This window comes from Hyperoodon ampullatus (genome assembly GCF_949752795.1).
Source record: "Hyperoodon ampullatus genome assembly, chromosome: 2".
In the NCBI taxonomy this organism is placed as follows: domain Eukaryota; kingdom Metazoa; phylum Chordata; class Mammalia; order Artiodactyla; family Ziphiidae; genus Hyperoodon; species Hyperoodon ampullatus.
In genome coordinates, this window is record NC_136915.1 from 113,557,041 (window position 1) to 113,572,344 (window position 15,304).

Sequence of the window (15,304 nt, forward strand, 5' to 3'; positions counted from 1 at the left end):
CGCACTGACACGGAGCCTGGCCAGAGGGAGCCGAGCCGAGAGCGGCGCGGGGCTTGGGGACTCGCCTTGCGTGCAGATCGCGGGCCCCCAGGGGATGGGGGCTGCCCTCGGGGCTTAAGCCCGCCCGCCGCCCCGCCCCGCCCCGGCCGCCGGCTCCCGACCCGCGCGTCCGCCCGCCCGCCTGCCTGCCTCTCTGGGACCATGGGGCATTAGCCGAGGAGGAAGCATGCTGGCCGTCCGCTGCGCGCTGCTGACCGCCCTGCTTGCGACGCCCGGGACGGCGCTGGCCCCGGGGGGCTGCCCCGCTCTGGGTAAGGGCTTCGGGCGCATCTGGAGGGCTGGAACAGCTGGCGGGTGAGGGAACCGCTGTGGGCGCCGCAGACGCGGGGCGGCGGAGGGAGGCCGGAGCCGTGACGGCTCCCCTTGTCCGGGGCTAGCTTGGGTTCCCGCGGCACGAGGTGAGGAACCGGGCTGACCCAGCTGTCCGGTGGCGGGCGCTCGCTCGCGCGCCCCCTGCTGCGTCCTGCGCCTTTGGCCGGGCGCGCTTTCCCCGTGACTGCCCTGCGGCCGGGTAGCTCCCTGCGGTCTGCGTACAGGACTTGGTGTGTTCTCAGAAACCTGATTCTCTTGTCTCCCTCCCAGTGCCCCCAGGAGTCCTTACACAACTGCGGCCTGGCTTACTTTAAAAGGAGATGCCCTCGCGGGGTGGAGTTCCTGCCCGGGGCGTCCTTTGTACCAGCGCCCCCTTTGCCCCTCAGCTTTGGGGAAGGCATCCCGCCTGGCTCTCCCCTCAGCCCCCCGGGTTTATGTGTGGATGACAGTGCCTTGACTGTGAAGGGAGTGACATCATGGGCGCTGAGTCACGGACCCTCCCGCTGCCCGCTGCCCGCACTCCCTTAGGCAGACGCCAGCTCTAGCAAGACGTGTGCCTCAGCCCTGGGAATTTAAGCCAAGTGGGGAAGTTGGCCAGGGATTGGGACGTCTTGAGGCTGGCACGCACTGGACTCCACTTCCAGACGAGAGAAGGAGGGGTGAGGCAGAGGGCACGGGGCACTTGTGGCTCCTGTGGACTGTAATCTGCCTCTGGCCGCCAGTCCTTTCTCTGGGCTCTGGCAGCATGCCAGCTGCGCGTCTAGGCTCTCCTCTAGAGGAGCTGGGCAACTGCTTCTCCAGAGGTTTATTTTAGGGTCTGAGGGCTTCTTTGAGGACACAGCAGAAAACCAAGGGGGCAGCCGGCAGGCTTCTGGGAACAGATGGCTGGGGAGACGGTGGCTCTGGCTTTCACTGCGAGACCGAGACCGCACTGTGCTCCTACCCTGGGTGAACACCCTCAGCCTGACCCCTCCCTGCTGGAGAGAGCCAGAGGCTGGTGTGCCTGCAGGTCCCTTTGCCTTCTGAATGGTTGTGTTCCTCGTGCTTGGAAGAGGAAAGTAAAGGGGTTCTTTTTCTCAGCACACATTTATAACCCCTGCCAGTAACAGCCATTGTTGATTGAGGCCTCCTAGGCTTTACACACGTTTTCTAATTCTCCACTGGATCTAAATAATACTTTGTTCCAAAGAGGAGGCTGAGGTTCAGAGAGGTTGGGATGGGAAGTTGTCAGGCCTAGTTGGTGGAGGCCCACCCCTCCATGGCCCTGTGCTCGGGGGTGGTAGATCCCCAAGACTCCCAAATGTAGAACTAGCCCAGCAGGCAGAGCTGGGGGTGTTTGGGGGCCAAGATGAGAGTCACCCCTGGCTGGCTGAGTGCTGGGCAGAAGAGGCCAAGGGAAGGGAAAGCCTGGGTTTGCCCACTGTTCTATCAGAGGGAGGCAAGGCAGGGCTGAGGCCTGGGTCGCCCAGGAGGGCGCAAGGCTTCCCTGCCTGCCTGTGTTGCTATTCACACCACACCCCAGGGCACCTGCCCCAGGGAGGTTACTGCTGTAGCTGCTGCTTTCTTTTGCTCCTAAGTGGCTGCAAGGTACCGCGAGGGCAGCCGGTTGCAGCCAGTTCTCCATTTTCCTGGTGCTCAGGTGGGACGGACCAAGTGGTCTCAAGTCATGGACAGGCTGTGAAAGGCAGAACTGAGAGTTTGGGGAGGAAGTGAAAGCCCTCCCAGTTCAGAAGGAAAATGCAGAGAAGTAGAAAATACCCAGCTCACCTCCCACACCCACAGAGACTCAGCCCACAAACTTGAGAGCAAAAATAAAGACATTGTACAGGAAGCATGGAGCAAATGACTGTGAGATGCCTTGCTTTGGAGAAGTAAGGGGCCGAGAGGGGTAGCAGAGGCTGGAGTTAGTTTAGAGGGGAAATCCGCTGGCTCTCCGGGCTGTGGGCCCACTTGCCTTGGGATCAGCTGCTGCCCACACGTCCGAGAGCTGGCAGGGCCACTCAGGTGAATCGCCGTCTAGGGGCCTGGATTAGCTGGGACGTAGGTGTCGGGTGTGGAAGGCCTGGACATCGGTGACTCAGGTTCCTTCCATGTTCTGCAACACAAGACGGTGCGCAAAACAAACACATACACCTTTAAATCTCTCAGAGTGCTGTCTCAGCCTCTGAATTTCCATTTAGGGCAACCTCTTTCAGCCCCCAATGTCTACCTGCATTCCTAGTCTCACCCTAAATCAGTATTTCTCAAAAGGGTAGTTCTGGGTCTGTTTGAATCAGAATTGGTGTGTGTGTGTGCAGGTGTGCCACATGCACTGGGGGTGGGGGTTGGGTGCTTGACAAAAATGCTGATTCTTGGCCCCCACCCCAGATTTACTGGAGAGAAATATCTGGAAGTGAGGCTCAGGAAATGTCCTTTTCGACAAACACCCCTTGTGATTTGCAAGTTTGAGGATGACTGGCTAAATGGTGTGATTGAGGAACTGAAGGAAGGCCCTCCCCCATCGGGCTTCTAGTTGCCAGAAATCTCTCCCCACTTTGGCTCTGCCTCTTGTTTACTCATTGCAGGAAACATTTATTGAATCCTGTGAAGCCCTGGGATCAGCCACCCTGAGTCTACCCTAAAAGGAGCTTGAAAATGGTCAAGGTTAAATCCCTAAGAGGGACTGAGAAACCCTCTGACCTGTCCCGCTGGGTACCAGCTACCCAAGGACAAGGTGTCGGAGGAGCGGGGGTGGACCAAGACCCTGAGACAACAGGCACGTGGACCCTCACTGCATATCTCATCTCTGACCCTCCGCGTCTCTCTGCGGACTGGGTTAACAAATCCTCCCCTTACAGGGTGTTTGTAAGGATGACACAAAGCCACCCCGGTGCTCACTGCTGTCATTTCCCCTCTGCTTCTCCTATCCCACCAGGCCTGCATGCCACTGGCCCACCCGTGAGCCAGAGCGTGCCCATCACCAAATCTGGGCTTTTCCAGGTCAGTCTTAAAGGTCTAGAGCTGTTCTCTCGAATATGGTAGCCATTTACTAAGTATAGCTGTTTGAATTTAAATTAATTAAAATGAAATCAAATTTAAAATGTAGTGCCTTAGTTGCACTAGTCACACTTGGCTACCGTATTCGACAGCGCAGGTATAGAGCATTTCGCGATCATTGCAGAAAGGTCTACTGGACAGCGCTGGTCTCGAGTGCTAAACAGTTTCTTCCAGAGGTTTTCTGTTGTTCTTCCTTTATCTCTCTCTGGACCTTCTCTCCACCTGAACACAGCTCATCCCACACAGGTAATGGTTAAGGTTTTGGAGCCAGACAGATCTCTGCCTGGCCCTGCTGTGGAGAAATAACGTGAGCTTGGGTGAGGGATTTTACTTCTCAGAGACGCACTGTTCTCATCTGGAAAATAGAAATAATTCATATACTACCTTGCAGAGTTGTTACGACGATGAAATGCCCTAAGTAAGGTACTACAGAGTGTATAGTGAGGTCTCTAGCACAGAGCAAATGCTTAAATGCGTGTAGCTAATAACTTACTCATTTGAAAAAAATATTTTGAGCTCCTCCGATGTTCCAAGCACTATTCTAAGAGCTGAGGATACAGCAGTGAGCCGAATAGCCAAAAATCCCTGGCTCACTGGGGCTTCATTTTACTGGGGATGTAAATTATAGTATGATAGTGACTAGTGCTAAGGAGGAAAAATAAAGCAAGGGAGGGAGATAGGAACTGCATACATGTTGAAGAGGATGTAGAATTGATCTTTTCGAGGGGAGGCCAGGGAAGTTCTCACCAAGAAGATGATGCTTGCATGAAGGCCTGAAGAAATATAAAAATATTTAGGGGGCTTCCCTGGTGGCGCAGTGGTTGAGAGTCCGCCTGCCGATGCAGGGGACACGGGTTCGTGCCCCGGTCTGGGAGGATCCCACATGCTGCGGAGCGGCTGGGCCCGTGAGCCATGGCCGCTGAGCCCGCGCGTCCGGAGCCTGTGCTCCGCAACGGGAGACGCCACAACAGTGAAAGGCCCACGTATCACAAAAAAAAAAAAAAAAGTAGGGATTCCTTATACTCCCATCTTGCGCAGGAAAATTCCTGCCTCCTCTTTAACAATCTGGTCCTACCTGAGGGCCTGTTGGGTTCTGGAGCCGAGGGCTCTGTGGGGACACACGGGTGCCCTCTGCCCTGGTGAAGCTTGGGTTTGTCTCTGGGGAGACCAGGCCTCAGCCATGGGGCCCCTTAGACTCCAGCTGGACAGGGAAATGCTAAACGTCCTGTTGCTAACTGTCATTGAGGTACCAGTCTTTGGAAGAGGATCCTTGAGGGCCGGAGTGGCAAGAGGAAGATGGCAAAAAAGAGGCTTTTAACTCTTAGACTCTGTTTGGTGAAGCCCTGGGGAGTTTCTTTTGGGTCATCTGTGTGCTTTACTCTCCTCTGCACTTGAGATCCAAAAAGGTCCAAAGTCTCTGGCATAGTCAGGGGCTTTTCTGGCACGGTCCTGGGTCTGGCCTGACTTCTAGCTGCACCTCACTCCTACCTGCCCCCGCCAGCTCTGCCCTCTGGCTCTGCTCTTAGGAGTGTGCCCCCTGAGGCCCTGCATCCAGGCAGTCTCCCAGCACCTGTGCTCAGTTTCCCTCCACCTCCCAACTTCCTTCCCCGAAAAGCATCCTCTGGTTTTCTCTCTCTACGTATGTGATGGTTACAACAACCGTTACCATACTGAGTGATGACCGTATACGTTACTGTCCTGGGCTCTTTGCATCTGTGACCTCATTTACTCTTCACAGCAGCCGTGTGTGAGAGGAGTCTGAGGGCATTGCATCGATGCGGTAGACTGTAGGACAGCAGGTCTTGTTGGGGGGAGATCAGGAGGTCAGTTCAGACATGTTGAAACTGAGCTTTCTATTGGACAAGGCGAGAAGATGCTGACGAGCTGGGTACGGGAGTCCAGAGTTTGGGAATGAGGACTGAGTTGAGGTATGAATTTGGGAGTCGACTGATGGCAGATATTACTTCAAGCCTTGAGAGTGGCTGAGATCACCGAGGGCGAAAGTGTAGATGGAGAAGAGACGAGGCCCCGGGCTGAGCCCTGGGACACTCCAACCTTCTCAGGCTGGAAAAGGAGGAGGAGACTGAGAAGGTGAGACCAATGAAGCAGGAGGAGAACCAGGAGAGTTTTCCAGAAAATCCAGTGAGGACGGTGCGTCAAGAGGCAGAAGCAGTCAGTGGTGTCAAACGCTGCTGGGAGGCAAGAGGACAACCTAACCAGTGGACTTAGCTACACGCAGGCCACTGGTGACCTTGACTTGATGTGAGGAGTTTCGGCGAAATGGTGAAGGTCTAAGGCTGACAGGAGTAGTTTACAGAGAGAGCAGGAGGAGGGAAACTGGAGCCGGCTAGTAGAGGCTACTCTTTGGAGGATTTTAGCCGTAAAGGGGAGAAAAGAAATGGAGTGTTCATTGGCTGGAGAAGTGGAGTCATGAAAATAATTTTTTTAAAAAATGACTGAAATCTCAGCATGTTTGCTTGCTGACGGAAATGATCTAGTAGAGATCAAAAATTGACTGAGAGAGGGCTTCCCTGGTGGCGCAGTGGTTGAGAGTCCGCCTGCCGATGCAGGGGACGCGAGTTCGTGCCCCGGTCTGGGAGGATCCCACGTGCCGCGGAGCGGCTGGGCCCGTGAGCCACGGCCGCCAAGCCTGCGCGTCCGGAGCCTGTGCTCCGCAACGGGAGAGGCCACAACAGTGAGAGGCCCGCATACCGCAAAAAAAAAAAAAAAAAAAATTGACTGAGAGGTGAGAATCGCTGAAGCAGTGTCCTTGAGTAGGTGAAAGGAAACCGAGGCTCAGAGAGATTAAGTAACTTGCTCAAGATCGCACAGCAAGGAAGTGATAGACCTTGTTCTGAACCTTGCTCTTTCCACTCTATCACGTGTGTCACCCACAACTCCCACCCTTCTCAAAGCATGGTGACTTCAAGGATATCGTCTCTGTTCTCAGTGTCCTCAGACTCATCAACTCCATATGCACTGGTGTAGCAAAGACAGCCTCACTTTTGCCCCAGGAAGTGTCCTTCTTCAGTACTTCTCTTAAGAAGAATAGTTAAGGCCACAGTGTATGTTTAAGCCATTGCACTGTAACCCCCTCCTCCCCCATATCCATTCATATCACTTTGGGTCAGGGGAATGTTTTGCAACCACATGTCACTCTAAATGATCTTTCTCTGTCTCTTAGCAAGGCAGCTGGGACAGCAGAGAGAGAAAACAGCTCAGGGGTCAGACAGTCCAGGCCTGTCTCTTGACTGCCCACTTAACAAGCCAGCAGACCTTGGGCCAAGTCACTCCAAGCCCAGGCAGAGCAACACGTCTTGAGGCTGAAACAAACAAAAGCAGGTGCTTGATAGCTGCTATTGATCTGAAGACCCCATTTTGATGGGAGGAGAGGGGGAGGCTATAGCATGAAGACTTTCTCATAGAAAAGGGGAAAAGACCCACTAATGCAGTGGGAATAATAATTACAATTGTTCACATTTTTTTGAGAGATTAAGTATGTCCTGAAAATAGTGCTAAGTTTTTAACATTAGTTGTTTTTTTTTAATATATATTTAAATCTTTATTTATTTGGTTGCGCGGGGTCTTAGTTGCGGCACGCGGGATCTTCCTTGCCGCATGCAGGATCTTTAGTTGCAGCATGTGGGATCTAGTTCCCTGACCAGGGATCAAGCCCAGGCCTCCTGCATTGGGAGTGCGGAGTCTTAGCCACTGGACCACAAGGGAAGTCCCTACACAGTCTCCTTTTGATGGATGTTGGCTTTGGGCTTGTTTCCTGTCTTGCCATTACAGACAGTGCTTTGGGGAGTAACTTTGCATATCCATCATGTTGCCTGAACGCAAAAACATCCACAGGATAAATTTCTTGAAGGTGAACCTGTGGGTCAAAGGCCATGTGCATTTGTACTTTTGAGTGAGAGTGGAAGTTGCACCAATTCATACTCCCCACAGCAATGAGATAATGCCTGTGTCCCCACACCTCTGATGAAAATCTGTTATTAAACTGCTATTTACACAGAGATGGCATCTGTGTGGAATTAATTTGCATTTATCTTATCTGAGTGTGAATATACAGGTTTTCCCATGTTTAAGAGACATTTGTGTAACCTGTTTCTATGAAGTGCCTGTTCATATTCATTGCTCATTTTTAAAAATTGGGTTGTTGGTTTTTTTTCCTCTTAATATATTAAAGAATTTAGTCCTCTATGATATGAGCTGTGAAGATTTTTCTCTAGTTTGTCATTTGTCTTTTGACTTTTTTGGGTGGGGGTTGGTTTTTGTGTATTAAAAAAAATTGTAGTTGGGTTTATCAGTTTCTTTTATGACTTGTACGTTTTGTATCATACTTAATAAGATCTTCCCTATGCCAAGATTGTCTTAAAAGATTCTTTTTGGGAGGGAGTAAAAAAAAGATTTTTTTTTCCGGTGTCTTTAAGAATTTTTTGTATTTAAATGTTTGATCCATTTTGAATTTATCATGGACTGAGGTATGGCTCTAACTTTTCTTCCCCCAGTTATCACCTGATGTCCTTTTTTATAGTTTATTGATTAATCCATCTTTCCACCACTGATTTTAAAACCCACCTTTAAAATCTACCAAATTACTGTATATACTTGGGTTTATACTGCTTGTCGGCAGATTGAGTAGTTAAAAAGCACAAATTCTGAGGCCTAACTGCTTGGGTTTGAATCTAGGCTTACCCCTAATTAGCTATGTAACCAGCCTCCTCTTCTGTAAGATAAGCTGTTGGGAAGATCAAGTTAGGTCATCCATGTGCAAGCTTACAATAGCACCTCTATATAGCCAACACTCAAACTAAGCTATTTTTAAATAATTGCAGTAAGATACAAAAGCATAACATTTACCACCTTAGCCATTTTATTTTATTAAAATAAAATTTATTTATTTATTTATTTATTTATTTATTTATGGCTGCATTGGGTCTTCCTTGCTGCGCGCGGGCTTTCTCTAGTTGCGGAGAGTGGGGGGCTACTCTTTGTGGCGGTGTGTGGGCTTCTCACAGTGGTGGCTTCTCTTGTTTTGGAGCACGGGCTCTAGGTGCACAGACTTCAGTAGTTGTGGCACACGGGCTCAGCAGTTGTGGCTCATGAGCTCTGGAGCACAGGCTCAGTAGTTCTGGCGCATGGGCTTAGTTGCCCCATCGCATGTGAGATCTTTCTGGACCAAGGCTCGAACCTGTGTCCCCTGCATTGGCAGGCAGATTCTTAACCACTGTGCCACCAGGGAAGTCAGTCATTTTAGCCATTTTAAAGGGTACAGTTCAATAGTGCAGACAAAGCTATTTTTGGTTACTATTATTTCTGAACTTTCCAGTCTCCTCCATAGTTTTGTCTGTCTACTCACGTGTCAGTACCACACTGTTTTAATAACTATAGCTTTATAATATGCTTTAGAGTTTGGTAGGGCTAATCCTCCTCTCAGTTCTCTGCTTTTTCAGAATTTTCCTGGCTATCCTTGCTTGTTTACTTTTCTGTTTGTACTTTAGAATCAGCTTGCCTACTTCCAAGAAAAAAAAGTCCTGTTGGTGTTTTTATTAGGATCAAGTAAAATTTAGAGATAACTTAGGGAGCACTGACATAGTTATAATGCTGAGTCTCCCTAGCTCAAAACATGGTAGGCCTGGCCTGGCTTATTTATGAGGGGAACAGGCTGGGGGCAGGAAAGCTGGAAACCAGGTTTCACAGTTTCACTGAGGGTAGATATGCCTGCTCTTCCATTCTGAGCTGCTTTCTTCATGGTGACATGAAGCTAGACCAGTGTGTGTGTGTGTGTGTCTGCTCATGGTACATGGGAGTAAGGAGAAGAATGTAGGCTTGAATTCAGGCAGGAGGACTTGGGGCTTTATAAAATGTGTATGGCAGTGTAACACACATATGGGAGAATGCGCTCAGCATAAATTTAAAAGCCTGATGAATTTTCACAAACTGAGCACAGCCGTGTAACCACCACACTCAGCTACATGACCAGTCCCAGCAGGCTCTCCTGTGTCCCTTCTAGTCACTCCCTACCACACCTCCACTTTGTGACTTCTCAAATCTTTAGCTTTGCTTCCTCATATCTAAAGGGGTGGAGGAGTGGAAGCTGGAGCAGGTGGTGGGGGTGGATATGGTTTGGGATGGGGAAGGGGGAATAGATATCAGGTGTGTGCTGCACCCTGCCCCCCCTTTGCTTCCACAAAAACATGAAAGACCCTGATGTGGGTCAGGCTCCTGGTTAGACTCCAAGGCCAAGTTCAGAGACAGGAAGACAGGACCCTTTGTGCTGTGCTCCTGGGAAGGCAGTGGGCTGTGGGGCAAGCATGACCCAGAGTCCCAAGGCCCAGGGTTCCAGTCCTGGCTACACCACACACTGGCTGTGTGACTTCTGGGCCCTGGTTCTCCTCATCTATAAAAATGGGCAGGTTGGCTGAATCATCTTTAAGGGCCTTTATAGCCCTAGAAGAGCAACTCTTAGATCAGCACCCACTCTGTGGCTGTAGCCCCAACCTAGCCCCTTTCTGGATCCAAGTGCCGTCTGTGTCCACCTGTGGCCATGTGCCCTTCTTCCCGGCCTGCTTAGTCTTGCCTTTACTCTTTTTATTTCTCAATCTGCTTCTTGGGGTTTGGTGGGGGTGGGGGAATTGAATTGTTTGCCCTTCTTTGATATCTTTTCCTCTAATTAGTTTATAATCTCTGAGAGGTGACCCAGGCCAGACCTTCTGGGCCCAGGGCCAGCTGATTATCTGTGATGCCGCCAGGAGAGGATTGAATGTTTTTCTTGTGAGGAGTTGGTCACACGCGCTGGTCTCTGAGTCAGCAGCCAGTGTTACCTTTTTATGGTCCAAAGGAGCCTCCCAAACCCTCTGTCCAAGCAGTAAGTATACAGTCCCTGGTGCGGATGGAGGGGAAGGCCGTGCCAAGATAAATACTGACTCCACCAAATACAAGACAAATACGAGCAGGTACAGAAGTACAAACACATTAGACGGAGAGGAGGGCAGGAGTCAGCAACCTGAGGAGCAGGCTGTGGAAGAGGTGGGGCTGGGAGCTGAGTTAGACAAGGTGGCAGGGGCCACAGAGGCCCAGCCCTAAATGGCAGGGGAGGGCGTTCTGGGGATTTTAGGGAAGTGAGTGGATGATCTGGTGAGTGCGTGAGATTGGGAAGTCCGACCGGGGAGGGGGGCGCTTTTAAACTATAACTCATCACAGGAGTGTTGCTGCTGTAGGGTAGAAGGAGAAAGATCAAGGGTACTTGGCCCCTCGTTTCCTGGGAGAGCCCCTGAGGGGCTAGTTGGTGTGGCAGGGCTGCGTGGGAAAAGGCTCGCTCCCCCTTCACACAGACCCCTCAACCCCAGGACTCCCGTCCCTGAGTCTCTGTGATGGGTAGAAAGGCCTGAGGAGAGCAGGGAGGAGGAGGGGAAATTGGGAGAGATGGGGAGGCTCAGGGTGGTGGGCAGCCCAGAGAAGCGGGGCTGGGCTGGAACACGGAGATGCGCCTGGACCCCCAGAGAGAGGGGGGCTTTGGCCAGACTCACCCGGAGCCAATGCAGACTCCCTCCCTCACTAGCTGTGTGAATTCGGGCCAGTTCCTTAACTTCTCTGAACTTCCACGGAAATGGGGACCAGCCTCCCCCATAGCAGGGTTGTTGTAGGAGCGGAGGGCTCTTAGGTAAAGCGCCTGACACCTGCTAAATGCTGTAGGTGGTGCTGAGTGTTACGTTTATTAGTTTATTATTACTCGGGAAGTCAGGACATTGGTTTCAGTCCTTAGATGGGGATGCAGGGAGAGGGGACAGAACACACGGGGGACTTGTTCCAGGCCCCATGGGGTCAAATTCTGCATGTGTTTCCCTCTGAACATGAGGTGCCCACGTTCTTCTTCTCCTGGAGACTTCTCAGCAGCTCCCTCCTTCCAGATCAGGGTCTTTACCGCTGACAGAGCCCCTGCGGTTCCTCTGTGACCCCTTCTGAGATCCTGCATCTCTGCAGCCCCAGAGGCTGGAGGCCATCCTGTGCTGCTAGCTGGCCCAGCTGCCAGCCCGGACGACTGTCCCTGCTCAGAAACCGGGGCAGTGGGATTAGCAGGCGTGAGCTAAACCCGTGTTGCGGTGGCACTGGGCAGCTGCTTCACCGCTTACATAAACGGGTCCAGGAAGCTGAACTTGTTTTTGCTGGCAAGAGCAACAACAAGCTGCAAGAGAGTTGAGAAATATGTGTCTCCGTATGCGTGTTTTTCTCTGGTTATTGACATTTGCAAGTTTACTTGAAGAAGGAAAAAAGTAGAAAAACAAGAAAGCTGTCTGGGTTTCTGGCACCCAGCCTTAGGTCTGGAAGGGGGAAGAGTCTCACTTCCCAGGGCGGTACTGCAAAGTTCCCAGGCTTGAGAGGTGTCGCCCATGGTGGGGGGCCCATCGGCCCAGGTAGTGGGATTGCATGAGCGTTGGTCCGGGAGGTGTGGATTTGGTTGCCAGAGGTTACTAGGACCTATACTCTCTTCCCCTTGAGGAGTGAGAGGCGAGGGAGATTATGGGAATTTCCCTCTCCTGGGGCTCTCTAGGGATAAGGAGACGTGTCTGTCTGAGGGCACTGGGATGCCCCGGGCATCATCCTTCTCCAAAAGTCATTGACTATTAGAATAATAAGTTCATAGATTAATTGTATTTTCAAGCTGGGCTGTTGTCTGAGATAAACAGACACAGACATGCTTCCTGCCCTCTGTGAGCTAGTGATTCAGAGTGATAAGATGCTAGACGACAGGAACAGGGGCAGCAGGGAGCTTCAGATTGTAGTCTGAACCCTCACCTCCTAGAGAAGGTGAGTGGGGCTCTGTCAGGGGCTGTGACGTGCCCAAGGCTCATTGCAAGTCAGTGGCAAGACCAGGAATAGAACTCGGGTCTTCTGATAACACATGGCTGCTTCCCCTCTGTCAGGCTGCCTGCCACTCTTAGAGATGTGTTTTATGTTAAAGGACAAATCAAGACAAGAGTGTATCATCTTGGTGTCAGTCCAACCCCACCCAGTTAGTTGTCAGTGACTAAACAAGACCAGACCAGATACTGAGTTCATGGACAGTTGAGGAGGAGATTTGGGGGAGGTTTGTTTTCCGGAGGGGATACTTTTCTGCTCTCAGTCCCAAGTGAGGTGCTTTGGTTCTCTGCACAATCCCTTTTCGTAGGCAGCTGGGATGTAGGGTGCTGCCACCCTGCATCTGACATTGACCTTGGTAAGAACGAAGGAGCCTCAACAGTCCTTCGCTGCCTCCTCCTCTCTGCTGCCTCTGGGATGCTTTGTGATGCACTTGGAGGCCAGGAAGGGGTGGGGGGCGGTGGGGGGCAGCCACTGGTGATTGGAGGATTAACAGAAGGAGGAAGCGCTGTTGGCTCCCGTCCTGGACGCTGGGGTTGGAGGTGGGTGGGCACTGAGCCTGCACATACCTCTGCCTGCAGAGTCAGGTTTCTGATCCCCTTGGAGGACAGCAGATACCTGCCCTCCCCGGGCCCTCACTTCTCAATGCCTTTCCATGCTGTTCCCTCTTTATACAATGCCATTCCCTGTAGCTCCACTTATCAAACTCCTACTCATGTCTCAGGGCTCGACCCAGATATTTCTTCCGCTGAATCCCTCCCTTTTTGAGTCTTCTACCCCTCCTCTTGGCTCCCTCCATACGTCAAGGACATTTATCTTAGGGCGGCCTGTGTTATAGGTAGTTTTAAGTTTTCCATGGGGTTTGGTGGAGAGGAGTGTCAGTGTGTAGTAGGTGTTCACCGCTAACTGTCAGTTCTCTCTCCAGGGTTAAGATTTCTGGCCTTGCACTTGATGGTGCACAAAAGAATTCTTGAATCTTAAGGAGAGGACAGGCATGGGCTTGCAATGCTGGCCTCAGATGGCTGAGCAATTAATTGCTCAAGGGCAGATGCTAAACTGCATGCTGTGCTGGATGTCAGAGTGTGCAGGGCCAACCCCTCCCTCCCCACCTGGTCTCCGCACCTCCCAGAGTGGGAGTGTGAGAATGGCTGGGGCACATCTCTGGGGAGCAGGATGCTCTCAGGAGCTCCCTCCTCGCCTGTTCCCCACTGTATCTCTTCCCTTTGGCTCTTCCCCATCAGGGAGGCCCTCAGGAGGGCCCTGGCAGACTCCAGGGAGCAGACAAACAGGGCAGATAGGGAGGGACGGTGACCTCGTGTCCACCAGGGGAGGAGGCCAGCATGGCTGAGGGCTAAGTGTGTAGCGTGCGGCAAAAGTGACAAAACAGAGCTGCAAGGGTTGGAGGGAAGAGCTGCAAGCGTGGGGGGTGAACGCTCTTTGACCTGGAAGGTGCCGTCAGAAGCTGCTTGTCCTGAAAAATCCACTCTCACTCCACCCCTTTCCTGGTGTCCACTGCATTCTGCACCACCTCCTCCCTCCCTAGGCGTGATAACTTGGACAGATCCAGGCTATGTAGCTTCTTTGTCTTAAATATATATATATACATATGTATGTGTATCTGTGTGTGTTCATTATAAGAGTAATACAAACAACTTGTAGAAAATTGAAAAAAATACAGAAAGATGAACGGAAGAGAAAGAAATTGCCTCTAGTCCCATCATTTGGAGAGGTGGGTGGAAGTACCAGGAGGGCATTCTGTGAACATCACTTCTTCCTTTTCAAAGAGTTGCTCGGGCGGGGGTTCCCTGGTGGCCTAGTGGTTAGGATGCCCGGCTTTCACTGTCTTGGCCCAGGTTCAGTCCCTGGTTGGGAAACTGAGATCCCGCAAGCCGCAAGGTGCAGCCAAAAAAAAAAAAAAAAGAGATGCCCAGGGCCTCCTACGCAGCCCCACGGGCGTCACGGGGCTGACTCAGAGATTTGGGTCAGGAGGCAGAAGGCTGGGTGGCTGGGTAGGGGCAGCATTGCCCACTCTGACTGTAGCAAGGGTATTTTCTTGTGGTCTTTCCTCTCTGAGTGTTTGATTGTGATCATCCTGCATACAATGCTTTTAAAAGCATAGTTAACACAGCATTGTTCACAGGTTCTAGAAGAAGTGTATTTTGAAGAAGTGCAGGGACAGGCAATACTTGCCAATGGGTGTTTTATAATTAATCATTCCCCATTAAAAAAAAATAGTGACTCAGTTTTAAAGATTCAGAAAACTATTACTCAAGTTCTTTGGCAGAGGAAGTGGCCATTATGTTGCTCCTGAAGCTCTGCTTTAGTAGAAGGGAAAAAAAGTCTTTTTATTTGTGATTTCTCTGAGCTGCCCAAATACTCTGGCCATTGTTAGTGAATTCAGGAACAGAACAGCCCCTGCTATTGTTCAAGCTGGTCACTAGCCATGGCAAGAGCTTCCATCTGAACTGAGGGTAAGGGAAGTGACCAGAGAAACATATTTCCTGGAACTGGCAAAGGCAGAAGCAGAAAAGAGAGTCCCTTCTGGCTCCAGGCTTATAGTTTCTTTCCTCAGCATCTCCTGGCTGTGACAAGCTGGCTCTTCTGGTCTCTGGTGTAGGGCTTGCCCACTGCACCACACGAGGGGCCCCACGTAGACCGCTGTGTCCTGTGTGACAGGGGCTCCTGGGAGTGTGCACTGTGGAGGCCCTGACCTTGTGGGTACCTCTTAGGCACCCTACATTAAACATTAATTAAGCACCTACTGAGTTCTCTGAGGAGTGCTAGTAGGAGTTCACAGCCTCATAGTCATGACTGGGGAGGGGGACCTATATATAGTTAAGGATGGTGCTATGTGGAAAGTGCCAAGGAAAGGATGAGCCTGCCATGGTCCTTGACCCCTACTTGGACTTTCAGGCAACCCTGAGAATCTATTGTGTATTGGTGCCTTGTGAATTCCGACTTCTGCTCCTCAGCTTATGGAGGGATGTTGTAAGCACTGCACAGCGGGGCCACCCACCAGAAGACTGTCCTA

General features: G+C 51.4%; 1 protein-coding gene across 1 annotated transcript in view; it reads left to right on the top strand.

Moving 5' to 3' along the window:
- Positions 1–220: 220 nt before the first annotated feature.
- The window catches only part of IL6R (interleukin 6 receptor), a gene marked incomplete at its 3' end in the record, with an annotated part of 46,839 nt that continues 31,755 nt past the window's right edge, over positions 221–15,304 (top strand). Inside the window, exon 1 of the mRNA XM_079697407.1 lies at positions 221–311. Within this exon, the coding sequence (XP_079553533.1) occupies positions 227–311 (85 nt within the window). The 5' untranslated portion in view covers positions 221–226. The remainder of the gene's footprint in view (positions 312–15,304) is intronic.